Below are 26,397 nucleotides of genomic sequence, written 5' to 3'. Positions count from 1 at the left end.
TACAGGCCTGAGCCACCGTGCCTGGTGCCCGGCCCTTGAAACACTTCTCCAGGTATCTCAGCAACAGGCTTCCAACTTTATTTAGGTCTCTGCTCAGATGTTGCCTCCTCCCAGGGCCTTCCCTGATCACAGCTGAAACAGCAATCCCTGTATGCCTCACCCGCATCACACACCAGGCCCTCCCTCTGCTGTATTTTTCGCCATAGCATCTCCATCATCTCACATTCTGTATGAAGTGTTTGTTTATTTAAGAATCCCACAGCACCAGAGACATCTGGATGTGGAAAAGGCATCTCCAGATTCCATGTGTGGAGGGAGAGGGGGGAATGGGGACTCTCTGCGGTGCTCTTTCCAGGGCGTGTTCTTTGTTAGGACAATAAAGACACACAGCTTATGTGTCTCATCTAACATTTCCCCAGGGCCTGCACACAGTGGATGTGAATGAACACACGAAGAAAGGATTGACAAAGTGAAACAGCAAATGAGCAAAGGAAGAGGTGGCAGCCTGGGGGTCCTGGCAGTCCTCCAGCAGAGAGGACCCCAGGCTCCCATGCCTTGGGCTGGTGCAAGGCTCTGGTCTGTGTCCCCTGGGGATCCTCCAGCACAGGCAGCCCCTGCGTAGCAACTGGACCTGGACAGGGACCCAGCGCCCTCTGGTGGCTGAGACTCCTGAGGCTCCAGGCCAGGCCTCTAGAGTCCTGGTGGTTTCCCAGGACTTTCTTTCCCACAGTCCCCTTGGAGTATCACAGAAATCCCTGGGAAACAAAGCAGCTCAGATTTGTAATGAAGGAAAGGATGCCATGCTGGGTACCCAGAGTCCTGGGCTCTGGTTCTAGCCATGCCCCTCTCTGGGTGACCTTCAGTGTGTCCTGGGATTTGTTGAGCTGCCAGGGGCTGGGCTTGGGCTTGCCACTGTAGGGAGTGGGGGTGCCTGCAGCAGCACCTTGACTGCCAGCCTCTTGGCCTCAGCTTGCTCTAAGACCTTACCCATCAGGAAGTGCTTGTATGAATAAGTGACCTGAAATCTTCCTCCCTATGGCTCTAGCATCCCTCCAGGCTTTGAGTTTTGTGTCCACACACATCCTGGAAGAACACCAGAGTCTCCATTCCCCCAACCCCCTTTCACCCAGGGGATCTGGAGATGCCTTTTCCACATCCAGATGTCTCGTGTGCAGTGGGATTCCTCAATCTGGAGCTCAGGGGGAGGTGTGCACTGAAGACAGATCTTCGGGGTCATTAGCACCTAGAGGGTCTGTGACACCTGGAGAAAGACTGGCTTGCTGAGGCCAGTGGTTCCCAGCCTAGGCTGCATAATACAATCATCCGGAAATCCAGTGAGCATGGATGCCCAGACCCCACCTACCCAGACTGATGAAATCAGAGCCCCTGCGTGTGGGACCAGGCATGGGCATTTGATTTTAAAAATTTTTTATTCTCTTGGTAGGTCACTCACAGAACATGCATGGACATTTTTACAGGCTTTCAGGAGATTCTTTGTGTAGCAGGGTTGAGCTACACTATATCTGAGCCTAGGACCCTGGGAAGAACTCAGAGAAGGCAGCAGTAGAGGCTGGGAAGGAGATTGTTATGAGGTAGGAGGAATAGCAAGTTAACGGGGGTGTTTCAAGAACCAGAGTTGAGTGCTGCTGAGAAGTCAAAGTCCTTGTTGCTTTTGTTTTGGAGAATAAGGTTGGTGACTCTAATAAAAGCCACATAATGGCATCATGGGGTTGAAGGAGAGTTAATTGAGGGGAGAATGGGGGTGAGAAAGTGGAAATGAAAGTAATCAACAACTCTTTTGAATAGTTTTTGCTGTGAAGAGGAACAGAGAAACAGGGAGGTGGCCGAAGGGGAATGTGAGGTCAAGGGAAGGTTTAAGATGTGAAATTACAGAGCATGTTTTCGTGTGGCTGGAAAAGCTGCTGGTAGGATGAATGGGTCCAGGAGAGAGCGGGGACAGCTCAATTTTCCAAGCTCTGAGGTGAGAGGAGCCGGGATCAGAGCATAGCTGGGGACAGACAGTTACTCCTGTATGGGTAGGAAGAAGACAGATGGATGCCAGTACACTTGCAGATGTGGTGGGACAGCCTGACCTGTTGCCCCAATATGCCTGAGGAGACACTGGGTGGGGATAGACAGGAGGTTCTGGGGAGGAGAAAAGCTGCCCCTCAGGGAACAGGGTCTCTGGTGGCAGGGAGTGCCTGCCTTGCACTGTTAAGAAGGATGCAGGCAGTCTGCTTAAATGGATTTCTCTGGCTGTGGGCAACTGTGTGCAGGCACAGACGAGGTCTGGGCTCACCCAAGGCCAGGGACTTTGCCAGACTAATAAGATGAAACGAGAGAGAACGGGGGAAGGGACTATGGAGAGCAAAGAGGGAACGGTGGGCAGAGGCCTCGAAGAGCCAGAAAAGGGTCCCTGCAGGTCGACATGGCTAGGCAGGGGTGGTACTGGCCGTGCTAAAGGAAGTGAGCTGGAAGGATGAGGTGGCCAGAGGATGAGGCTTCGACAGGAGAGCGCAAAAATTGTGCGTCCGTCATGAAAATGAGGTTCAGGATGGGCCAAGCGTGTGGGCAGCTGAGGTGGAGTTGTAGTGAGGGGCTGAGCAGCCAGAGGCCTGGAGGCAGGATGCTTGCGGGCGTGGCTGACGCTTAGGATGGCGACAGGAGCAGGAGCAGAGGAGGGAACACAGCATGGAAGTCTTCAGGAAACTTCTCTCCCCACTGAAATGTCGGCTCCCGGAGAACAGGACCAAGGCTGTCCTGAACACGGCCGTGTCCCCCAGCGCCTGGCACTAAGTAGGCACGCAGCAAAACTCTCATTAAGGATTATGCCTGATACATCATCTGTTCTCTCTCCTTTACAGATGAGGAGACTGAGGCCTGGGGTTCCCAGAAGTATCTGCAAATTGTTGGAGTTTCAGCAGGGGACGAGTGTTTTGGGCGAGGGTGTCTCTGAAGTCCCTTCCACCCGCCCCCCGCCCCCACTGCCTCCTCCCAGCTAGGGCCTCCGGGTGTCATGTTGCTCCTTCCTGAGTCTGACAGGTAAGCCTCACGGCTCCCTCCGCCTGCCTCTTCGTGTCACTCCGGTCGTGCAGGGCAACATGGAGTCCTAATGATCTCCATCCCGTCTGTCTGCTGCAATGGATTTGAGCCCACGGGTGACAGGTCAGGCCCAGGTCACCTGTGCCCCTGGAACCAGCACAGGGTGCTGGTGTTGGCCGCAATGAATGTGGGCAGGGGTGTGTGCCGTGAGTGCCCCTGCTGGGAGCTGCTCTGAGCTTTATTATCTGCGAGTCTGCACACTGTTCATGAGGAGGGCAGGGCAGGGCTGAGGTCCTCCATAGGCGGCCTGCCTTGTTCCTGCAGGCCAGGGTGGACACAGGTGTGTGTCCACATGGGCCCACTGTTTGCCCACCAGCCCACCCACCTGTCCCAGGGGGAGCACCCTCCCCTCTGGCCACCTCTGCTGGGTGTTCAGGGCCGATCACAAGGTGCAGGGCCCTTCCTCCGCTCACGACTCAGCAGGGTCACCAGCTTGGCCTTGAAACCTGCCTGAGGGTCAGGGCGGCCTGTGCCCTCCGCCTGATCCAGCTCCAGTAGCCGCCGGTACTGGGCCTCCAGGGTGCTGTCGTGGGCCGGGCCGGGCCAGCTCAAGTCCTGGCCGTTGTGGTAGATGGGACTGGTTGTGGGGCTGTGGCTGCTGGGGCCCTTGTGCGGCTCAGGTTCCCCGCCGTGCAGCATGGGGCTGGCCTCCAGCACACACAGGTTCTCATAGAGGTGCTCAGTGCCTGGGGGCCCACTGGCGCGCTTGCACACTGAGGCGTAGAGCCCAGACGCTGGATCGTTGGGCTCCAGGCCTAGCAGTAGCGGCAGGCTCTGGGGTCCGGGCTCGGCCGGGCGCATCCTCCTGGAGGTGGGTGGCTCAGGTCCTGGTGGCATCTCCTGCAGCTCTCCAGGGGTGTCCAGGGAGGGCAGAGAGGTGGCCCGTGGCAGGGGGCAGGGCTGGGGCCTGGTGAGCTCTGGCAGCCGCTCCTGCTGGCGGGCGATGGCCCCGGCCACAGCCCTGCACAGGTCAGGGGCACAGGGGGTGCTGAAGGCAAAGAGGCCCTCACCCGAGTTGCAGCGACGGCCGGCCTCAAAGGAGAACACGCCCTGGGCACAGGGGACACGGGTGGGGATTAGCAGGAGGGTCCAGGGTGTCAGCCCCCCACCCTTCGCACCCCTGCACCTCACCTTGTCGGAGCCGAACTTGCGCAGGAAGTGATAGGGCCAGCTGTAGAGGACCTGGGTGCCCTTGGCCTCCCTCAGCTGGATGGCATCTGGGCCCAGCACCAGCAGGGCGGGCCCCTTCAGCTGGCAGCGGGTGGTGGCCTCAGTCCTCTGCACCACCACGGGAAACTCGCCCACTGTGGCAGCTGGCCAGGACAGACCCGTCAGTCCCACAAAGACCCGGCCCTGGGTGTCGGGGGCTGAGGCTGCCCTTGCACCTCCTCTGACTTACCTTCCTGCCAGGAGGAGTAGATGGAGTTTTCCTCCATGGGGACCAGGCCCCTCTTGGGAGACTGGGCATCTGTGGATCCTGAGGAGGCCTCCCCTGTCCCCTGGGGAATGAGTTCAAATCAAAGGTGAGAGCACTGCACTCCCATGCCCTGTCCCCTCCCCTCAGTATCCCAGGACTCCACCACATGCCAGAGCATCCAGGGCCTGGGCCCCAGTTCCAGCTTTGCCCGGCTCGCTGCGTAAGCCTGGGTCCTCTTCCGAGCCTGCTCTCCCACTTGGCTCCCCACTGAGAGTGCTGGGCTGGGAAAGAGGCACTGTGCTTGAGGGTGTCTGAGAGCTGCAGATTACTGGGGACACAAGGGGATGTCCCCTGCAGCCCCTGGGCTTGGCTGGGCCAGCTTCTGTATGTCTCTGACAGCCTAGAGCAGTGTAGGGACAGGAGTGTTCTGGTTGGGACACACGTGTGAGCTGGGCAGGGAGCAGTACCCCAGGTGTCTTCCTCCATCTCACCACAATCACCTGCTACGACCCTGCAAGGTGCCCCCAATCTCTGCCTCATCCCCACACCCAGGCCTTCAGCATGTCCCCTGTGCTCTTTCCCACTCAGCTCCTCTAGTAGGACCACCCTGGCCCACAGCAACACGGCCGGGTCAAATGCCACAGCTTCCTCACTGGGCTCATTGCTCCTGTCAACTGCCTTTTTTTTGAGATGGACTCTTGCTCTGTCACCCATACTTGAGTGCAATGGCGAGATCTTGGCTCACTGCAATTTCCGCCAACCGGGTTTTTTTTTTGTTTTTGAGATGGAGTCTTGCCCCGTCACCCAGGCTGGAGTGCAGTGGCGTGATCTCGGCTCACTGCAAGCTCTGCCTCCCAGGTTCACGCCATTCTCCTGCCTTGGCCTCCCAAGTAGCTGGGACTACAGGCGCCCGCCACCATGCCTGCCTAATTTTTGTTTGTATGTTTAGTAGAGACGGGGTTTCACTGTGTTAGCCAGGATGGTCTCGATCTCCTGACCTCGTGATCCGCCCATCTTGGCCTCCCAAAGTGCTGGGATTACAGGCGTGAGCCACTGTGCCCATACCCCCTTCCCGGGTTTAAGTGATTCTCCTGCCTCAGTCTCCCAAGTAGCTGGGATTACAGGTGCCCACCACCACACCCAGCTAATTTTTTGTATTTTTAGTAGAGACAGGGTTTTGCCATATTGGGCAGGCTGGTCTCGAACTCCTGACCTCAGGTGATCCACGTGCTTCGGCTTCCCAAAGTGCTGGGATTACAGGCCTGAGCCTCCATGCCTAACCTCAACTGCCTTTTGTTTTTTGATTTTTAAAATATGATAAAATACAGAGAACATAAAATTTACTGTTTTAACCATCTCACTTTTTTTTTTTTTTTTTTTTTTGAGACAGTCTTGCTCTGTCGGCTAGGCTGGAGTGCAGTGGCACGATCTAAGCTCACTGCAACCTCTGCCACCCAGACTCAAGCAATTCTGCTGCCTCAGCCTCCCAAGTAGTAGCTGGGATTACAGGAGTGTGCCACTACACCCGGCTAATTTTTGTAATTTTTTTTTAGTAGAGATGGGGTTTCACCATGTTGGCCAGGCTGGTCTCGAACTCCTGACCTCAGGTAATGTGTGCCTTGGCCTCCCAAAGTGCTGGGATTACAGGTGTGAACCACCACACCCGGCCCATTTTACATCTTAAAGTGTATCATCAGTGCTTTTTTTTTTTTTTTTTTTTGAGACGGAGTTTTGCTCTTGCTCTTGTCGCCCAGGCTGGAGTGCAATAGCACAATCTCGGCTCACTGCAACCTCTGCCTCCCAGGTTCAAGCAATTCTCCTGCCTCAGCCTCCCGAGTAGATGGGATTACAGGCATGCACCACCATGCCTGGCTAATTTTGTATTTTTAGTAGAGACGGGGTTTCTCCATGTTGAGGCTGGTCTTGAACTTCTGACCTCAGGTGATCTGCCTGCCTCGGCCTCCCAAAGTGCTGGGATTACAGGCCTGAGCCACCGCACCCAACCACCAGTGCTTTTTAGTATATTCACAAGGTTGTGCACTGTTGCCACTGTCTAGTTCCAGAACTTTTCCATCATCCCACATGGAAGCCCTGGATCCATGAGCAGCCACTCCCCACTTCTCCCCTCCTCCAGCTCCTGGCAACACTCACCTGATTTCTATCCCAATGGAGTTACCTAGTCTGTACATTTCTTTCTTTCTTCTTTTCTTTTTTTTTTTTTTTAGAGACAGGGTCTCACTATGTTGCCCAGGCTGATCTTGAATTCCTAGGCTCAAGCAATCCTCCTACCTCAGCCTCCCAAAGTGCTAAGATTACAGGCAAGAGCCACTGTGCCAGGCGTTTGTTTGTTTTTATGGCTGAGTAGTATTCCATCTTGTGGACAGACTATGTATTGTTTATCCATTTGTCAGCTGATGGCCACGTAGGCTGTTTCCACCTTCTGGTGGCCGTGAGTAGTGCTGCTATGGACATTCACGTCCATGTGGGTTTTTATTTTATTTATTTTATTTTTTTTGAGACGGGGTCTCGCTCTGTCTCCAGGCTGAAGTGCAGTGGCACGATCTCGGTTCACTTCAACCTCCGCCTCCTGGGTTCAAGCAATTCTCCTTCCTCAGCCTCCTGAGTAGCTGGGACTACAGGCGTGCGCCACCACGCCCGGCTCATTTTTTTTTTTTTTTTTTTTGAGACGGAGTCTGGCTCTGTCGCCCAGGCTGGAGTGTAGTGGCGCAATCTCGGCTCACTGCAAGCTCCGCCTCCCGGGTTCACACCATTCTCCTGCCTCAGCCTCCTGAGTAGCTGGGACTACAGGTGCCCGCCACTTTGCCCGGCTAATTTTTTTCTTTTTTTTTTTGTATTTTTAGTAGAGATGGGGTTTCACCGTGTTAGCCAGGATGGTCTCGATCTCCTGACCTCATGATCCGCCCGCCTCGGCCTCCCAAAGTGCTGGGATTACAGGCGTGAGCCACAGCGCCCGGCCAATGCCCAGCTCATTTTTGTATTTTTTAGTAGAGACAGGGTTTCACCATGTTGGCCAGGATGGTCTCGATCTATTGACCTCGTGATCCGCCCGCCTCGGCCTCCCAAAGTGGTGGGATTACAGGCGTGAGCCACCGTGCCCGGCTCATGTGGGGTTTTTTTAAGATACGGTCTTGCTCTGTCTCCTGGGCTGGAGTGAAGGGCACGATTACAGCTCACTGCAGCCTCGACCCCTGGGGCTCACGCGATCCTCCTGCCTCACATGTACGTGTTTTGTTTGAACACCTGTTCAAGTTCTCTTGGGCACACACCTAGGAGTGGACCTGTGGGCCCCATGGTAACTCTGTTTACCTCTTTGAAGAACTCCCAGGCTCACTTCCTTTTGACCCATCACAGACCTTTTGGGGCTTTACAAACATGTCTGGCTTAAACCCTCCAAAGCCTTCGCTTCTCACTCAGAACAAAACCACACACATGGCCTGGGGCATTTCAGCCGCTCCCCTAAGCTCTGTGAGTTGGCTTCTTCCTGCACTCCTTCCCTTCCAGCCATGTCGCCTTCTTTCTGCCCTTGAACACCCCACACTGTCCGGCCTCGGGGCCTCTGCCCACGGGACTCCCTCTGTTCACAACTCCCCAGGCTGCCTGTCCTCAGACCTTTGCCCAGTGGGTTCCTGTCATTCAGGCCCCTCCTCTGAGAGGCCTTCCCTGGCCACCCTGCCCGTCACTCCCTCACTTCCTCCTGCTCCCCTGACGGTCCATTTTCGCCATGGCACGCACGGCCCTCTGAGAGTCATTATAGATTTACTTTTCCCAAGCTTGTAGGTGCTCGGTGGAGCTTGCTGGGTGACGGGATGTGAGTGTGGAGGTGGACAAGTCGGGGGCAGGTGCCTCAGCCCAACCGACCCCTGCCCGCCGCACTCACCGGGAAGGCCAGCTGGCAGATGGGGCCCATCCAGGCCTGGCGGTGCTGCGCAGCCAGTAGGTGGCTTCGCTCAGTGGTGGTGAGCAGGAAGGCACCGGTGTCCCGGGGGCAGCTCTCGCCGTCGGCCGGCAGCACAGATACACAGTCAGCCAGGCGGATGACCCGTCGCTCCCCTCGCCGGCCAGGCCCTGCCGACCTGTCACCCGCTGCTCCCAGGCCACCATCCCGGACCTCCCAGCTCTCCAGCCGTGCCACGCCTGATGGACCTCCTGCATACAGCAGAGCCCACACCTTCCGCCAGCACTTCTGCGGGAGAGGAGCGGGAGGGCGAAGACCCTTGGGTGGCAGATTGTCCGTGCCACTCGGCTCAGCACAAGCTGCTTGGCAAACGCTCCCAGCCAGGAGCGGGCCTCTGCTCCCGAGTTTCTCAGGGCTCCAGGGAAGGAGGCCTTGGCTGTGCTTGGGACTGGTCAGCCCTGGGTTCAAATCCCAGCCCACTCTTTCCTAACTGTGACCTCCACAAGCATCAGTGTCGTCTCTCAAAAGGCCATGAGAACTCGAGCTGGGGCTGCTACTGGGTCATGTTTGTAAAGCATCCAGTAGCCGGCAGACCACCAGACACTGCCATTATGTTGGTTCCCTCTCACCCCCAAAAAGGGGCACTTGGGCCACAGGCCAAGAGCTGGGGTGGGAGGGAGGCCTCCGCCTCACGCTGTTAAGGAAGGAAACATGCAAATAGCTTCGAGCAAAGGAAACTGACGGTTTATCTGCCTGGGCAGCAGCTGCAGCTGAGCTGCGGGGGTGTGGGGCTGCTGCAGAGGAGAGGTGACCCCCCTGCCTCCTTGTTCCCAGGACAGTGCCGCTGCAGGGAGGGGCTCCACCCTTGGGGCCTCCTCCAGCTCAGCCCTCACCCTATTTAGGGCCCTCGGTGGCACTATTTCATGGGTCAGAGGCTGTGAAGCTCTTCCCTGCTGGGAGATTTGAGCCTTCGACCCTCTCCCGCTCCTGTATTCCCATCTCTCCTGGAGGCAGGGTCTGGCAGAGCCTGCTCAGCCCCTGCCTTCTCAGGCTGAGACCCGCACTCCGTTCCACTCCCCATACCTGGGTGGGATCCTCCACCCTGACTCCCTTCCCAAGTCTCCCAGGTCTGCCTGGGCTGTCCGAGGCAGGGGCGGAGGCTGCATTCTCCGCCCACTGTTGGTCCTTGGCAGCTGCCTGGCAGCCAGGGGTCCCCACCTTGCCAAACTTGACATGCTGCTGGTAGAGGATGCCATCCTTGATAGGGGTCTCCAGAGGGTCCATGGTCACGGCCAGGAGCAGGGCCGCCGCTTCAAGACCTGGGGAGACTGATGACAGGCTGGACGGGAACTCCTCACACTTCCCCTTCTGGCCACTTCCCGTCCCTCCGTCCAGAGGCAGCTGCAGGCCGGGGGAAGGGCAGCCTTCAGCTCAGGGGCTGGGGGCAGCATGTATTTCCTCCCTGGGGTTCTGGCTGTCCAAGGTGCCCACACCTACCTGGAGGGAGCCCCTGGCCACCTGAAGGCAAACAGCCTTGGCACACACCTGGATCAGCTGCGAGCGTCTGATCGCAGTCTGGCTCCCTGACTCATGAGTTCCTGCCCCTCCCCCGTCCCGCCCGGGGCAGCTGCGCACCCTGGGCCTGACACTCCCTGGCCCTGCCTCCACCGGGACCCTTCTCTAGCCAACTCCTGGCTTTCCCACTGGGCGTCCTGGCTTGAGCGCCTCACCCCGTGTTGCTGCTCTTCTTTCTCCCTGAAATCTCTCTTGTGTTCACCTGCTCCTCTCCACCCGAGCCGCTGAACATCACCAGCCTTGGCATCCCCCCAGGGGCCACTGCCCCACTGGGGCTCCATGCAGCACTCTCCGCAACCCAAGACCAACCTGTCTCTCCCCTTCCTGGGGTGCAGCCCAGGCTCCTCAGCCCAACACTCAGGGACCTGTGTGTTCTGGCCTCCATCTTCCCCAGGCTCATTCCCAGGCCAGCCCCTCCAGGGCCCCCTCACCACTGTGCTGCCTGGGGCGGTGGGCCACCTCTTCCTCCTGGAGGCCTTCCTTGACCACTCCACGCTGCCTGAGAGCACAAAGGCCCTCGCAGTATACACTCACGCTGGGCATCCAGTCCACATGGGACCCACACCCCTGAATGGCCCCAACCACGTGAGTGTGGGTGGCAGGTCCCAGGGGGCCCCGGAGAGGTCACATGTTCATTTAAAGCTTTGCTTCCTGCTGGGGGCTCCTTTCGTTGGCTTGCCTAGCAGGAGGCCAATAGCGGGGCTGTGTGTGTGTACCTTCATTCTGGAACAGCCTCAGGTCATTCAGCACCACCTCTGGGAGAGAACATGGAAGCAGGATAAGGAATCCCGTTTGGAAATGCACTTGGCCAGGAAATATTTCCTAAAGGCCTCCTGGCACCCGGCTCTGTGCCCACTGTGGCCCAAGCAGCCCTAAGCTCTGGCCACCTCAGACGCCACATCCTTTGCGTTCTCATCGCCATTTCAACAGTGAGGAAATCGGCGCTCAGAAAAATTAAGTAACTTGTCCAAAGCCACATACCAAGTGACAAATATGGCTTGAGCAACCGCCGTCTCACTGGAATGAGCATGTGGCCATACACGCAAAGTGCCGGCTCAGAGGAAGTGTGGCCGCCTGTGCTGGTCCCTGCCTACCTCTCACCAGATGCCGAGATCCTGCTTCATCTGCTAGCGGTCTTGTGACTGCTGTCCACGTTTCTGTGTGTGTGTCTTTCTCTCCCCTCGCCTGACGGCTTCCCAGGCAGTCATCTCCCTGGTCCATCTAGGTCCTCAAAGCTCAGCAGAGCTGGGCACAGAGCAGGCTTAGGGAGAGCTTGTGTCCTAAATGGCAGTTCTATGACATCTGCTGCCTCCTCAGTCAACGGAGTGGAGGGCTTCCTCCAGGTGGCTGGCACAGGCAGGCAGTGGGTGGGGGTCCTGGGGCAAGAGGCAGCCTCCCAAGGGGCTTCAGGAGAAGCCCCTGAAACATCACACCACTGACAGGAAGAGTAAGCCTGAGAGCTATGACAGCTGGCCAGGGAGACCAGAGAATCCAAGCACTTCTCCTTGGCCCGCCAATGTGGTCCCTCCTTGAGTCATAAATTCAGACAACCCAATGGAGAGACCCTGAGTCCCCAGAGGTGGGCACCAGCTCGGTGGCTCCTTCCACAGCCAAGTACCAGCAGGCCAGGTGTTGGCAGTGCCAGCGGGAGATGCCAGGGCCTTGCCTCAGAGGGGCTGCAGAGGTCAGAGGTGATGTCTGTCCAGGAACCAGGGGGCGGATGAGGTGAAACACAGAGGCAGGGCCAGCGCTGGGATAGAGGTTTGTGCTTTAATGGCAGCTGGGGTGAAAGGAAACAAAAATAGTAATTCTGAAGAGCACAGGGAACAGGCAGCCAGGACCAGCCTGGCCCAGTCCAGGCCAGCTGAGCTGAAATGCTGATTCTGTCCAGGGAGCTGCTGTGTGTGTAGAGTGGTGGCAGTCTTGGGGACTGAGGCCTCTTGGAGAGGAGGGAAGACTGTCGGCTCAGAAGTCCATGGAGCTGTGGGCCAGGTAGTCCTTGCGGCCGATGTTGCTGACCTGCTTGGTCTGCATAGCCTCGAGTTTGGGGCAGTCGGTGATCCGATGGCCCAGGCCCCCGCAGAAGGCACAGCCGCGCTCTCCTGGGGGAATGGGGACAGGCGTCAGCCAAGTCAAGGGCCAGGATCCACACCCTGGACCTCGGGCCCCCCGTTAGGCACCCTTGGTCCACCGGTTTCATGTTTCTGACTTCCAGCACCCCTCCCTGCCACCCGCCGGCTGGGGACTCAGGGATCCCGCTCCGCAGTCACCTCCAATGTCCAGCATGGACTCGTCCCCGCAATGCAGCACCTGCAGCACGGGCGGCACCTTCTGCTTGGCTTCCAGCAGCAGCGCTTTGAGGTCCATCAGCACTGACTCATCTGGGGGAGGAGTGGGGAAGCATCAGGGCCCATCCTGGGCCCTGCGGCCAGAACCTGGGTGGCCACAGGCAGGGGACCCAGGGAACAGCTAAGGTGGCTCTGGTGACAGACTCACCACAGGCTTTGTTGATGAAGGTAGTGGCGATGCCTGTGTTTCCCGAGCGCCCAGTGCGACCAATCCGGTGTACTGCAGAGAGAAGGACAGAGTCTCTGGCCCATCGCTGGACACTAGGGGCCTGGCTCGGCCCTTTTCCGGCCTCGCCCAGGCCCTTGGGCCCCAGGCCCTTACCATAGTTCTCAATCTCCTCCGGCATGTCATAATTGATGACGTGCTGGATGGCGGGGAAGTCCAGGCCCTTGGAGGCAACGTCTGTGGCTACCAGGACATCCTTCTTGCCCTCCCGGAATGCCTCGATGGCCTTAGTCCGTTCCTCCTGGTCTGGGGAGGGTCAGGCAGACATTGTCAGAGACACCAGGGGATAGGGGAGTGGCAGGCCAACCAGGCAGGGGAAGGCGTTAGGTAAAGTGCCGCTACTGCAGCAGGGTCCAAGCCAGTGCTTGCACCACCCTGACCTTTGCCCCCATGGATGGCTACGGCCTCAACCCCCTTGAGCAGCAGGTACTCGTGGATGGCGTCCACGTCTGCCTTCTTCTCTGCAAAGATGAGTACCTGTCCAGAAAGACCAACTCCAGTCAGAGGCTAACTGCCTGGGCACCCACCTCACCTCCCCCGGCACTCTGTCCCCTCCAAAGCCCTCCCTGGTCCTGGGGACTCTGTCCCCGGCCTGGCCTGGCTGCACTCACAGGTGGGGGTGTCTTCTGCAGGCATTCGAGCAGGTACACCATCTTGGCCTCCTCCTTCACATATTCTACCTCCTGCCACCACAAGGATCAGGTCAGGTGATCTTGAGATTATGCTTACCCGCCACAGCCCTGCCATAGCCTGTCATCTGGACCAGGAGGTGACCAGAAGCCACTGGCTGCCAAGGGCTGGGTGCCCTAAAAATGGCCCTGGTTAAGCATCAGGGGCTTTGAACGAAACCCCCGGTTCCCACAAGGTGGACCCCCGGCTCCAATCAGCTTCAGGGAGACTTGTCAGATCCAGCCCGCACAGGTGAGAGACCACCCATCAGGAGCACCTGCCCACCTGGATGACATCCAGGCTGGCAGCCCCAGCGCGCCCCACATTGATGGTGACAGGCTTTACAAGGGCACTCTTAGCAAAGTTCTGAATCTTCTTTGGCATGGTGGCACTGAAGAGCAGGGTCTGCCGCTGGCCCTGAGGAAGAGGGGGGCTGCGACCAAGGGCATGCAGGGCTGGGCTGACGGGCATGGGGTCTGGGGAAGCCGAGCAACTGAGACACAGCCCACAAAGTATGAGCAGTGGGTGGGGTGGCAAGGGGCATGGGGTCCCCGCAGTCTGATGTGGTGTGCGGTGGGGGGTGGTGCAGGGTGCCTGGCCGGGCTCCACAGTCTGATGTGGTGTGCGGTAGGGGGTGGGGCAGGGTGCCCTGGCCGGGCGGGGGCGGCACCTTGAAGTAGGAGAAGATGGTACGGATGTCACCCTCGAAGCCCATGTCGATCATGCGGTCAGCCTCGTCCAGGGCCAGGTAGCGACAGATGTCTAGGCTGACCATCTTCTTCTGCAGCAAATCCATGAGGCGCCCTGGGGTGGCCACCATCATGTGTACACCACTGGGGACCAAGGAGAGACCCTGAGGTTGGGGTCACTGGCCTATCACCTACCTAGAGGCAAGCAGGCACCCTGCATCTGTTCTGCTCTCTGTCCTCCTTCCTATTTCTTTGTCTGTCCCCTTCTCATCATTCCCACCACCTGCCCTATGTATAGCACACAGCTCTCTTCCAAGGCACTGCAGCCATCTTCACCACCGCTCGGCCTGGCACGCCTTCCCCCTTCTCCTGGGTCAGCCTCTCACCCAGAAGCGCTGTCATCAAGCTCCAGAGGCTTTACTCTGGACTCACTTTCCTGGCCCACTGGCTTCACCTTTTCTGTGCCCACATCTCCCTAAGACTCAGAAGTCCATGGAGGAAAGCCTCCGGGATGGGGTCTGGCCCATCTGTGAACGGAGGGCCTGGTCCAGGGCCTCTGGTGGTCTGCAGAGGACTGCACAGCACGGAAAGGACACAGGTGCCGCTGGGATCCAGCCCTACCCCAGTGCCTCAACCTCCTTGACTGACTGCTGAATGACCCTGACCTTCCTGGGCCGTCCACCTCTGTGCTTTCAGCCTGGACTGCCCCTCTTCCCAATTCAAACGTCACCTTCCCGGAAAAGCCTTCTCTGAGCTCCCACCTCCCACTGTCCCCATAAAGGTGGGCCATTCCGCCTGCTGTGCTCCCACAGTACCTGGCCACATCCCTCTGTCCTCCCCCAACTGACCTCCCCATTAGACTGGGAGCTCCTTGAGGGTTGGACTCACAGCAGCCCTCTGTGAAGATCTGTGGAGTGGCTAAGGTAAAGGGTCCTTTAGCTTTTCCACGGACTCGCAGGTGGCAGAGGTGGGGGCAGGGAGCGCCAGCACTCACTGTCGGATGGTCTCCATCTGCTCTTTCACGGACATGCCCCCAATGCAGAGGGCGCAGCGCAGGAGTGGTGAGCTGTCCTCCTGCAGCAGGCGGCAGTAGTACTCCAGGATGCCATGGGTCTGCCGGGCCAGCTCCCGCTGCAGGCAGAGGGACAAAGGCTGGTACCAGATGGCAGCCCCAGTCTCTGGCCTGCCCTCCAGGCCAGCCTATCTTACCGAGGGGCAGATGATGAGTCCATAGGGTCCCTCGCGCTTTGAGAAAGGTAACCTCTTCTCTTGTTCCAAGCAGAACATGATGACAGGCAACGTGAACACCAGTGTCTTGCCTGAACCCGTGAAGGCAATGCCTATCATGTCACGGCCAGATAGACTGTTGGGAGAGGATGACCCGAGGGCCAATTTCAACAGAAGATGAAGGACACCTAGCCATTGCTCCTCCCTGTTCCAGCCCTCCTCAAGGACCCCAGGTCCACAATCCAAACTCACATGGTGGGGATGCCCTGGATCTGAATGGGTGTTGGGTGATGAATGCCTTTCTTCTTCAGGCCTCTCAGGATGGCTATGAAAACCAACCGACATCGTCCTCGTGACTCACAGGTACTTTCTCAGAGCCCCAAAGCCTGTAAAACTGGCACTACCCCTACAAGTTGCAGATGAGGAAACTGAGGCTCAGAGAGAGAGACAGAGAGGAAAAAAAAAGAAAAAAAGAGACTTGTCCAAGGCCCACAGGCTAGGTGCAGCCAGGATTTGTATCCAGTGTCTATGCCCAGTGGCACTTTCCTCCTGAAGCTTTGTAACAGCAGAGAACAATGAATATGTACAGCTGGGGCAACAAGGAACCTAAAGAAACTTCTCCTCAAATCCCTCCAGCCCCAGTGACTGGATCCAATGCAGATGTGGCTGAGCTCAGTGGGAGCTAGGACATAACCTCACAGGTGTTTGATTATAAAAGTGTGGTATCTCTCTCCAGCCCCTGACTACCTGCAGGAAACTTCATTTCCTTGAAGCTCTTGATGGGCGGTGGGATACCGTCTCCCTCCACCAGGATGTGGTATTTCTTCCGCACGCGCTCATGTCGCTCTTCAGACATGCTCAGGACATAACGGGGCGGAGTCCAGCTGTGGATGGGTAACAGGGATCAAGAGAGCCCTGGGAATAGCTGGCCTGGGAGCATCCCTGCATGTACCATCCGAAGCAAGGGCAACTGCAGACTGTACAGATATACCTGGTTTTGATGGGGTCATCATACGTAATGCCCTTAGCCATCTCCTTCACTGACATCAATGCTGAGGAGAGAGACATGGCTCAGGGCTGGCTCCTGCTTCTGAGAAGCCAAATCCCTTGAGATATAACATGCCTGGGGCTAGGAGGAGGAGCCTCAGTCCACCTTCTCACTATCCTGGCTACAACCATACCTCGGCCCTCGGCCACACTCTCCAGGATCTTCTCTTCTTCCTTCAGCTGCTTCTCCTTGGCAGACTCTTTGCGGGCTGAGAAAAGAAGTGGAAGATGTCAGACAGATACACACGGTGCGCCAGGCTCAGCTTCTTCTCTCCCGCCCAGGCAGTGCTGCCCAGCTCACCTTCAGCCTTCTCTTTAAGGTGCTGGTGCTGATCCAGGAGGCTGACGTTGGACTGAGGGCCTAGCGGGATGTCGTCCTCATCTCCCCGGGGTTCACTACCGCTGTCCTGCTGCTCTTCCTCCGCAGCTCCCTTGCGTCTTCGCTGCAGCAGCTTCTGGAGCTGAAGTTCCACCCGGGACCCACAGATAGAATGGGCACGGGGTCCACAAGGCCAGCGTCAGGATCCTGGCTTTGGGGCGAGGGTCCTGTGCTCGAGGCGCAGAGCTGCCCTACCCCTCAGATCAGGCCGTCGGTCCCTCGTTTGTCTGGGGGCCGCGCCCCGGTGTACTGAAGCTCACTCCTCAGACTGCCCTCCTCCCCACGGAGGCCGAGGCCACGCCCGCCCCCTGCGACCCGGCGGTCACGGCCCCATCCCTCCCCGGACGCGGGCCCCTCACCAGTAGCTGCCGGCGCTGCCGTAACGGCACGTAGGGCACGTAGTCCTCGTCGTCCTCATCCTCCGCCTCCGAGCGGCTTCCTCCGGCAGGCATCTCGTCGGTGCGAGCCCGCTGCAAGCACACGCGAGTCAGGCACGGCCTGCTCCCCTCTTCACGCCCGCTCCCACCCGCGCGGGGTTTCGTCTCTCTCCCACCTTCCGTTCAGGTTCCGACTCCTCCATTCTTTGCTGCACGCATGCGCGCCACGACGAAACCCCGCCTCATCTTTGCGTGGGACCCAATCCGATGTGAAGAAGCGAACGTCGGCGCCTAGCAACGACCTGGGAGTTCCGGATCGCGCAGAGGGACAAATTTGCTCTGGAGACGCCATCGCACGGCGAAGCACGGACGTTTTCATGGGTGGTTACGCGACAGTTGCCAGGACCGAGGGCGAAACCGGCTGCAAGGCATTGTGGGACACTGGAGGACTTGGAACATGCGCTAGAAGGCTCAACCCAAGCCCACTGGAAGAGGAAGACGCACGCAGCGGAGACAGCTGATCCGGAGTCGGGGAGGACTGCCAGGTGCCCAACCTCTCCCAGAGCATGGCGTGTTGGGCACGCCCATGCCGGCGGACAGTGCATCCTCTAGGGCCGGGAGCTCCGGGCCGAGTTCGCGTGGGCCGCCTGCGCTTCCATCCCTGCCGGGGCCGCCGGGGTTGCGGGATAAACCGCTCGACGCACCCTGCCTCCCTGACTGCGCCTGTGTGACACCTACGTTCACTGGTGGGGCACGCATCAGATAAGGATGGCAGTGGTTTTGAACTGGGAGGCCCTGTATAAATGTAAACGGTTATTACTGTAAATGCTGTAATAGAGCTGCCTGGGGGGCGCTTCCAGGGAAGCGTGGGAATCTCAGGCCGGGAGAGGAGAGGCGTCCTGGGCCAGGGCGCTGCAGGAATACAGGTCTGGCGATGTGCAAGTACACAGATTCACCAGGCAACAGCATTGCGGCTAGGGTGGGATGGGGAAGCCGGACCTAAGGCCAGAAAAGGAGATTGCGACCAGAGCATGCCTGCTGTGACTGTCAGAGTAAGTGGTTTCAACTTTGTTAGAGACTTCTGAGGAATGACTTGGTCAGCTCTGTGCTTTCTTTCCTTCAAGAGTGTGTGCTGGGCATTGGCGCTGCGCTCAAGCAGATGATAATCAAGACACATACCTGGTGTGCGAGGAGCTTATGGATTAGTTGAGACTAGAAATATAGACAGATAACTGGTCTTGAAGTTAAAGAGAAAGATCCTAAGACAAGGTACCGCTTTTGGAAGTGTCCTAGTTTTCATAGTAAATGGCCTCTTAGCTGGGATGTGAAGGATACACAGGAATTCATGAGAAAAGGGTAAACTGAGAGGAGGAAAATATGTGAAAGTTGGGAGACCTGAGGTTGTGGGACCTAACTGGAGAGGAAGGTCGACCAGCATGGCTGGAACAAGTACTGGAGTCAGGGGCCCAGGCATGAAGGTCCCAAATGCCACAAGATGGGCTGCTTGATCAGACCTGCAAATTTTGAATGAAGCAGAATTTTAGGTAGTGTTGCCAGTTCAACTGCAGGGCAGGAGTGTAGTACAGGAGTCCATGGGAGAGGTGAACACAGCCAAGAAATATACAGAGAAAGGTTTCACAGGGAAGTGTCCACATTTCCCTTGGGGATTGGGAAAGGCCAGGGACCAGGAATTGTGAAGTCTGTGGGCACTGCTGTTCTCTTCTTTAGTAATGAAAGCTTAGGCTGAGCACAGTGGCTCATTCCTGTAATCCCAGCTCTCTGAGAGGCCAAGGCAGGAGGATCGCTTGAAGCCAGGAGTTCGAGACCAGCTTGGACAACATAGCAAGACCCCATCTCTATAAAAAAATAAAGAAGCTGGTGCTTACTGCCAGTCCCATAGTGGGTCTCAACCTGGGAGGGATGGAGGAGGACATGGTTTCTGGTCCTGCTCACAACACCCAAATACATGGCTCTTAGTGACCCTGTTAGCTCCCCACGTAACCTCGAGTTGGTTTTAGGAGCGAAAACTAAATTTGGGGCATGGAGTTTGGACACAAGTGTGTGAGGGGCATTTTGGGCAAACTCATTATATTAAAATCCAAATTTACAAACCAGATCCATTTCAGGGGATGAGGTAGTTTGCTTGACTTTACAGAAGAGTTCATTATCCTCTTAACTCTCAAGTCCTCAGCTACATGTCCCACCCCCACTGCAAAATCAGATCTAATTTATAAAAAACTCAATTTACCCCCAACTTCCCCTGACTGTGTGAAGTCAGTGTGAGGGGCCTCGATGGCCCAGGCTACAGATCCATGAAGGCCTCAGGGTCTTTCCTAGACCTCTTCTGACATCCAGATGCACAGAGACCAACTTCAACCCCTCCAACTCACCCATCTTGCAAAGAGGGAAACAAGAAAGAGTGGGGAAGGGGCTGCCCCAGGCTCACATACCAGAGACCTCCCAACAGGAGAAAAGAGCACAGATGCCAGAGTCATACCAGTCTGTGCTCAACCCTACTCGGCCAGACTGAGTTGAGCTGAGTCACTTTCCTATCGGCTTTAGTTTCCTCACCTGTAAAATGGGACAACAGCACCAAACTGCTGATGCATGGCGCATGCTAGGGTTAGTGACTAAGGGAGAGCCCATGCTTCTGAGCACACCCTCAACTCCCTCCCTGCCCAGACCCGCAAATCACCAACATGCCAATTCTGTGTCCAAATGTTGCTTTATCTTTCGGCACGAAAGATCTTCACAGTATCAAAAGTAAAGAATTGGAAAAAAATAAAATAAAAACAAAAACAAAAAAAAAAACCAAACACAAAGAGAGCAGTGTTGGGCCAGCAGTACCATCAGCCCCGGCCCTTAGGCCAGCCCAGTCCACGGGCTCTGAGTGTGGAGGCTGCGTAGCACCAGGAAGCGGCTCTGCTGAGGTCAAGGGGCCCCAGCACAGTGTGGCATCCATTCAGCTTTTGGTTGGTCCAGGATGGTAGGGAGCAGAGAGGGTCTTGGACGGGTAGGTGGGGCACACGGAGGGAAAAATTGTAGGCCTTCAGCTGGCAGTCGGGGTCTCAGGACGCCCTGAAGAAGCTCAGCCTGGGCAGGGCCTGAGAAAGAAAAAAAGAGCAGAATCACAGTAAGCAACGGGCCATGTTCCAGCCTCCCCATTGCCATTTGGGTACCCATGGGCCTCTGGCAGCAGAAATAGCTGGCTGCTATTTTTGTTCCCTGGGCTAAAAATGTTGAAGATTCCCTGGATCACCTGTAGCAGAGGATGTAAGTTAACAGGTTGGCAGACAGAGCCCCAGTCCCGGGATCTTGACAAGGTGTGGGACAATCCTTGATAGATCCAGCCTTTGGCACCTGCTGTCCATCAGCAGGGGCCGGGAGGCCAGCTGTGCAGCTGTGTTCCTGCCTCTGACTGTAGGTGCACAGCCCGGGGGAGGGTGAAGAGGGTCAAAGGAGAGTGTTTACTAGGGGGTGGGGAGAGGGGCATCTCCTATCTTGGAAAAGAGGCCAGACCAGGTGAAAAAGGGTCGAGAGGAGGCAGTGGAAGGAGACAGTTGCATTTGATTTCTTGGATGACAGAACTGGGCTTGTGGGAGGAAATGCGATCTCTTTTCTCTCAGTAGGGTTAACAGATGAAGTGCCTGGGGTTCCTGCTACTCCTGGTTCCCATGGAGGTGGAGAAGAGAGGCAGGAGGGCACCTTGAATCTGGAAGATGCTTCTGGGGCTTGTGGGCATCTCAGTTTGGCAAAGGGGGCTGATGAGCCCAACCCCCTCAGAGCAGAGGAGGACTAAAGTGAGTGTAAAGAAGACAGTCTGGACTCTGGGGCAGCACAAGGGTCACAGGGAGCCCCAGCTCTGAAGGTTGTCCCGGCTGCAGGCTCTCTATGCTGAGGGTCCAGGAAGTTTGCTGCTTAGGCCCAGAGAGGAGCTGGCCTGGCACTGGAAAGAGGAGAAAGACAGGTGGGGCCGTCATGGGGGAAGTGAGTTGTTTGTGAGCTCAGTCTGCCTGCCCCAGCCTTCCATAGTCTCCAGGATAGCTGTGTGGTTGCCAGCCAGAAAAGGCCTGACCCCAGGGACGCAGCTGAGGGTTGAATATGAAACTGCAGAGCCACTCAGCCCCCAGCCCAAGGTCTGCCTGCTAGCTGCCCTTCTCTTCATCAACAGGGTTCCAGGCCCAGTGCCTTCTCCAGTTGTCTGTTCCCAGTCCAGATCATCATCTGGTACATCATTGTTTCAGACAAAAGGACCTGTGTGGGTGGCTGGGAGGGGATGCCAAAGCCATCTGGCACCCAGGTCTCTTCCTCTAGGAGGCAGTGTGCTACCAATATCCTCATGGAACTTGTCCTGCTTTGGGTAGCCCCCATCAACTCCTCCATGCCTAAATGACCCACAAGGTGTCGGCCCAGCCCATCTGCACCCCCATGATGTTCACTCAGGGCTGGCCCCTTCTTAACACTGCTTCAGCTGGGAAGCACCTTGGTAGCCTATATTGCGGAGCCCAGGGCAGGAAGTGGGACTTGACACAAGGACTGATAACATCAGGGGTGAGGACAGCCCCATGGGTCTGACGGCTACCTGGGCACTTTTGAAATCAGCTGGTTAAGACCCTGATGGTTATTCCTTAGGAGATGCCAGTCCAGGAAGGGGACCTTCAGGAGCATGGGCAGGAGGGCCCAGGGAGGATTAATAGAAGGACAGAGGCCTACAGGTGAGTGGCTGTAGGAGGAGATGGGGCCTAGACCTTTGGAGGCTGTAGCCAGCTGTGCCATTGCTGTGGAGATGCAGACAGAAGCCAGGGCTCCCATGCCCAAAGTCCAACTCCCTGTGCCCCAGAGCACAGAATGGTCTGGTGGGCATATAGAGAGGGTGGCCAAGCACAGGGAGAGGCAGTGGATGTAACTCTTGGGGTCTCTGTACCTCACTGAGCTGTGCTAGGAGTGGTTTTCTTGAGGCTGAAGTTGGTCCAGTTCACAGCAACTTTCTGACGAGTCTGCTTTGCAGAATCCAAACAGAACCTGTTGGGTTTGGGGGACACATGAGAAGCACAATCAGAGGTTCCTTCTTTTGCTCACTGGACTCCTAAGGTACCATGTCCCTATCACTAAGAAACCAGGTTCTCTACAAAACCTCTTTGGCTCTCAGGTGTTAAGGTTAGCAGGCATAGGAGCTTTGCTGGCTTGGGGGCTTCTGGACTGGGCCCAGGGAACTACGTATGAAGACAGTGGAACTGCCTTGGGATTCCAGTTCTTCCTCATCTGGTGTTTGACTCTCTAGCTCTGCTGGGCTGGCTTCTGTCATTCCCTTAAGTACAGTCGTCCCTCTGATCTGCTGGGGATTAGTTACCCAAATACCAAACTCTGCAGATGACAAATCCCTTGTATAAAAATGGTGTAGTATTTGCATAAAACCTGCACTGCTCTTCCCATATACTTTTTAAAAAAATTACTATGTTTTTTTAAATAAGAGATGGGGTCTCACTATATTGCCCAGGCTGGTCTTGAACTGCTGAGCTCAAGTGATCCTCCCACCTTGGCCTTCCAAAGTGCTGGGATTACAGGCGGAAGACACTGTGCTTGGCCTTCCCATATATTTTAAATCATCTCTAGATTACTTAAAATACCTAATACAATGTAAATGCTATGTAGTTATTATATTTTTATTTATTTGAGACAGAGTCTTACTCTGTTACCCAGGCTGAAGTGCAGTGGCACGATCTTGGTTCACTGCAACCTCTGACTCCCAGGTTCAAATGATTCTCTTGCCTCAGCTTCCCAAGTAGCTGGGATTACAGGCACCCGCCACCACATCCGGCTAATTTTTGTATTTTTATTAGAGACAGGGTTTCGCCATGTTGGCCAGGCTGGTCTAGAACTCCTGACCTCAAGTACCTCAAGTGATCCACCCGCCTTGGCCTCCCAAAGTGCTGAGATTACAGGCATGAGCCGCCTCCTGTAAAAATACGTATTTTTTTGAGATGGAGTCTCGTTCTGTGGCCCAATCTCAGCTCACTGCAGCCTCCGCCTCCCAGGTTGCAGCGATTCTCCTGCCTCAGCCTCCCGAGTAGCTGGGATTACAGGCATGTGCCACCATACCTGCCTAATTTTTGTATTTTTAGTAAAGACAGGGTTTCACCAAGTTGGCCAGGCTGGTCTTGAACTCCTGACCTCAGGTGATCCACCTGCCTCGGCCTCCCAAAGTGCTAGGATGAGAAGCATGAGCCACCGCGCCCAGCCAAAAATACTAATTTTTTAAAAATGTGCATTATTTAGCAATGTATTGCTATTTTTTTTTCTGAATATTTTCGATTGCAGATATGGAGCGTGACTGTATGCCATGTTTCTTTCACCCTAATCTTTTGTACTCACTGCACTGGCCCCTTTGGCATGAATACCTTTTCATCTCATCTGGCCAACTCATTCTTACTCTTCAGGTTTCAACCTGGTTACCACCTCTCCTGGGAAGGCCTCCTGGCCAGCCCCCATCCCTTCTATCCTCCCCAACTCTATGCCATTTATCAGTAGGCTGCATGTTCATGGCCAGACTCCTGGTCTAGACTGCTTCACTGACCTCAGCCCAGGCAAAGCAGAGAATGTGCAAGTGAAGACACCAAGCGAATAAAGCTGGAAAAAGCCCTGGTTCTTGGGGCCTGACATGCCTCCTCCTATCTCTTGCACCTTCCCAGATGTGCCATCCTGCCCAGTGGCTCTGTGGGTTTTTGGCAGGCAGGCTGGTGGGAGAGGGCCTGCGGGGGCGGTGAGCCTCCCCAAGGGGTCAGGGCCAAGGGAGCAGGCCTTTCTGAGGCCTGAGGCACAACACAGGGCTAGAGTGTGGGCAGGACCTGGAGTCCTCCACAAGTGGGAGAGCAGGCAGCCCACACCTACCTCTTAAAGTACTCCACCTCTCGGTCAGTCTCATCCATCTCCACCCCGTCCATGTCCTTGGGCAGGAACACATCGTCTAGGAAGACACAGCCAGGAGGGCTCAGTGCCCATGGCCAGGCCTCTGGGGTTATGCTCTGGGGGCAGCGCTGCCTACACACAAAGGCTGCCCCTCCACCCCGTGGCCTGGCTGGGGTAGGGGGTCAGCCGCTCGGTTCCTGGTGCACTCACCCAAGGAGGAGGCTGGCTTCTCCTGCTTGTTGCGGCTCCGGCGGCTGCGGCCCTTGCCCTGGGGCAAGCTCTGTGGCCTTGCTGGGCCTGGGGGCTGCACAGACTCCTGCTCCTGAGGCCGTGCCTTGGCCTCGCCTGGCCAGTTTCGCCAGGAGCTGCCCTTCTCCTTCTCAGTTTTGGGACTGCCAGCCCAGCCTGGTCCTGGCCGGCTCCCCCGGCTCCCCTCTCCAGCCTCAGCACAGCTGCCTACTTTGGGAGGCTCTAGGACCTTCCCTGGCTGCTTGGGGCCAGCGACCTGGCCCTTGGCACTGGGAACCTCTAGGCTGGCTGGGGGCCGGGGGGCTGGGCTTGCCTCGCTCTTCTTGGCCTGACTGCCCTGCCTCTTGCCCTTCCGTGGCTTCCCACCTGAGGACACAGGCTCAGGCAGCTCCTGCTTGCAACTGGGAACTTCCTTTGAGCTTGGCTCCTCGGAGCTGGGGTAGCCCGGCTTGGGTGTCTTGACCCAGATCACCCGGGACAGGTTGGGCACGGTGTTGAGTCTCCTCACGAGCCCGTTCTCGGGGACGATACCAGGAGGGGGCCCCCTCACCTCTGTCCATGGTGGGTGGGGGCCTCTCATTTCTGCCCATGGTGGGGCTGGCTCGCCTGGAGCTTGTAACGTGTGGTTCTGAGGGGAGCCCAAAGTCAAAGGGGACAGGTCAAGGTTGATGTCAGGCTGCTGCTCTGAGGAGCCACTGAGGTTTGAGGGGGGTAGACTCTGAGGCTCAGGCTCAGCAGCCCCCTCCTTAGAGAAGCCATTGCTGTCCATGCTGAGCTCACACACACTGAAGCTGGCACGGATGGAGTCTTTGACAGTGTTTTTGATCTCCTGCAGACGGCTGCTCAGGAAGCTGTTGACCCGATCCAGTTCCCGGTCAGGCCACTCCAAGAGCCTCTCCCTGGCAGGCCTTGGCTCCCGGCTTCCAGAAACACGATTCGCCTGCTTTAGAGCTTCTGCTGCCAATTGGGCCTTCTCCTTTTCCTGCCAAGACAAGAGGCAGTTTTAGCAGGAGGCTGTCAACTGCCAGGCACAATATGATACCTGACCCATCAACCTGGGGCCCAGCTTTGCCACTAACTTGCTGGAAGCAAAGCCTTAAAATCCTAGCCTGCTTACCCACCCTGCAGGAGTGAGGGCAAACTGCAGCCAGACAGGTGCATGTCCTGGGGGCAGGGGTAGTCACACCCACAGAGGGTATTTACAACATGTTCACCCAGAGCCCCAGTTTCAGTGGACTAATCTGCAAAATGGGGACAATAATTCCGGAGTAAAGCCAAAGTGGGGATGCATGTGAAGACCACTACTAGAGAGGCATTCTGTCCACCCCTGCGGGTGGTGGGGAAAAAGCCATGCCATCACGGGGTCTTACAGGAGGCAGGTGTGGGGTAGATGAGATTACTCTGGTTGGGAGGGCATGTGCCTTCCTGATGCTATGTCTGGGTATTACCAAAGAGGGCGGTGTTCCTGTAGAAAGGCCACTTGCTGCACACTTGGTCTCAAGTAATCAAGGCCACACCTAGAGTGTGCCCAGTGGCATACTGCGGACAACCACACGGGCCTACACAGCAAGATGTGAGAGCTGCTCCTTTGCCCAGGTGAGGCCGGGAAGGCTCAGAGAGGCCAGGCCCTGCCAGTTGGCTTTGACAGATCTGGATCTAGGGAATCAAAATGAAAGTCTGTGGGATCTGAGTCACCCCAACCTCTCCATCCCACCTCAAGGCCAACGATGCCTTTAGAGGGAGACAGGAGGCAGATAACAAAACCCTCAGGAAGGAGGTGGCTGTGGTGCGCCTGGCGCCATTGACTCCCACTGCCTCCTGTACTTCCAACTGATTTGGGAATGGAGGAAGAGAAACATGAAAGGGCAGCTGGTGAGAGAAACCAGGGCTTGCTACCACCTCAAAGTCAATGTAAAGAGGGTGACCCTGCGTCCCAGCAGGCACTTATCTTTTGTGAACCCTGGCTCCACAATGGACTACAGTCAATTGTTCTGTGGGACCTTGGACAAATCACTTATTCTCTTTGAACCTTACTTTCCCTATTTGTAAATTAGGAAGAAGAGGTATCTCTACATTCCAGGGTCAGTATGAGGACAGCTGAGAGTCTGTGTGGGGTCCTTTCCCATGTGCGAAGGTGGGGCTGGGCTTCGTGGCCCTCAGGGAGCAGCTTGGTCTGCAGCAGCATTTCTAGCTGTGGGTAGGGCTCAGAGGCCCTGGGGTTGGACCAACGAGGACCAGGGCCCCTTCACCTTGCTCCCCCAGCACCACAT

The 26,397-nt window shown here is 56.6% G+C and overlaps 3 protein-coding genes across 11 annotated transcripts in view; all 3 read right to left on the bottom strand.

Moving 5' to 3' along the window:
- Positions 1-1,411: 1,411 nt before the first annotated feature.
- Positions 1,412-11,674, bottom strand: DOK3 (docking protein 3). Of its 2 annotated transcripts, none has more exons than XM_030808526.1 (6): positions 10,320-11,674; positions 9,654-9,836; positions 8,418-8,723; positions 4,502-4,601; positions 4,234-4,415; positions 1,412-4,152 (listed from the first exon to the last, which is right to left on the bottom strand). In XM_030808526.1, exons 2-6 carry the CDS (start codon positions 9,717-9,719, stop codon positions 3,475-3,477), a joined length of 1,332 nt encoding a protein of 443 aa, XP_030664386.1. In that variant the 5' UTR covers positions 9,720-9,836; positions 10,320-11,674; the 3' UTR covers positions 1,412-3,474. The 2 variants fall into 2 exon arrangements, with proteins under 2 accessions (XP_030664386.1, XP_030664385.1); XM_030808525.1 differs by having other exon boundaries at positions 10,442-11,674.
- Positions 11,675-11,761: 87 nt separating this feature from the next.
- DDX41 (DEAD-box helicase 41) lies at positions 11,762-18,667 on the bottom strand. The gene is made up of 17 exons (XM_030808524.1): positions 17,149-18,667; positions 16,955-17,065; positions 16,518-16,677; positions 16,351-16,425; positions 16,161-16,221; positions 15,917-16,053; positions 15,422-15,494; positions 15,152-15,305; positions 14,937-15,073; positions 13,924-14,086; positions 13,539-13,670; positions 13,196-13,267; positions 12,965-13,061; positions 12,681-12,830; positions 12,507-12,578; positions 12,281-12,391; positions 11,762-12,112 (listed from the first exon to the last, which is right to left on the bottom strand). The coding sequence occupies exons 1-17, from the start codon at positions 17,173-17,175 to the stop codon at positions 11,976-11,978; spliced, it is 1,869 nt and encodes a 622-aa protein (XP_030664384.1). The 5' UTR covers positions 17,176-18,667; the 3' UTR covers positions 11,762-11,975.
- Positions 18,668-19,678: 1,011 nt separating this feature from the next.
- The window catches only part of FAM193B (family with sequence similarity 193 member B), a 34,725-nt gene continuing 28,006 nt past the window's right edge, over positions 19,679-26,397 (bottom strand). For all 8 annotated transcript variants that reach the window (XM_030808515.1, XM_030808517.1, XM_030808519.1 and 5 more), the window contains 4 exons: positions 24,089-25,109; positions 23,861-23,936; positions 21,897-21,994; positions 19,679-20,076 (listed from right to left, as the gene is read on the bottom strand). In XM_030808515.1, coding sequence (XP_030664375.1) covers positions 21,898-21,994; positions 23,861-23,936; positions 24,089-25,109 — 1,194 coding nt within the window. In that variant the 3' untranslated portion in view covers positions 19,679-20,076; position 21,897. The remainder of the gene's footprint in view (positions 20,077-21,896; positions 21,995-23,860; positions 23,937-24,088; positions 25,110-26,397) is intronic.

The sequence above is a fragment of the Nomascus leucogenys genome, unplaced genomic scaffold (genome assembly GCF_006542625.1).
Source record: "Nomascus leucogenys isolate Asia unplaced genomic scaffold, Asia_NLE_v1 Super-Scaffold_3019, whole genome shotgun sequence".
NCBI classification, from domain to species: domain Eukaryota; kingdom Metazoa; phylum Chordata; class Mammalia; order Primates; family Hylobatidae; genus Nomascus; species Nomascus leucogenys.
This window is presented reverse-complemented; position numbering and strand designations above follow the sequence as displayed.

Bases quoted from the DNA above. Each gene is read 5' to 3' on its own strand.
- DOK3 (XM_030808526.1), bottom strand. From the start codon at position 9,719: ATGGACCCTCTGGAGACCCCTATCAAGGATGGCATCCTCTACCAGCAG. The intron at 8,724-9,653 runs GTGGGGACCCCT...CCTCTCCCGCAG, and splicing joins AGCATGTCAAGTTTGGCAAG to AAGTGCTGGCGGAAGGTGTG. The intron at 4,416-4,501 runs GTAAGTCAGAGG...TGTCCTGGCCAG, and splicing joins CTACTCCTCCTGGCAGGAAG to CTGCCACAGTGGGCGAGTTT.
- DDX41 (XM_030808524.1), bottom strand. From the start codon at position 17,175: ATGGAGGAGTCGGAACCTGAACGGAAG. The intron at 17,066-17,148 runs GTGGGAGAGAGA...GTGTGCTTGCAG, and splicing joins AGTCGGAACCTGAACGGAAG to CGGGCTCGCACCGACGAGAT. The intron at 15,074-15,151 runs GTAAGATAGGCT...CTCTGCCTGCAG, and splicing joins GACTCATCATCTGCCCCTCG to CGGGAGCTGGCCCGGCAGAC.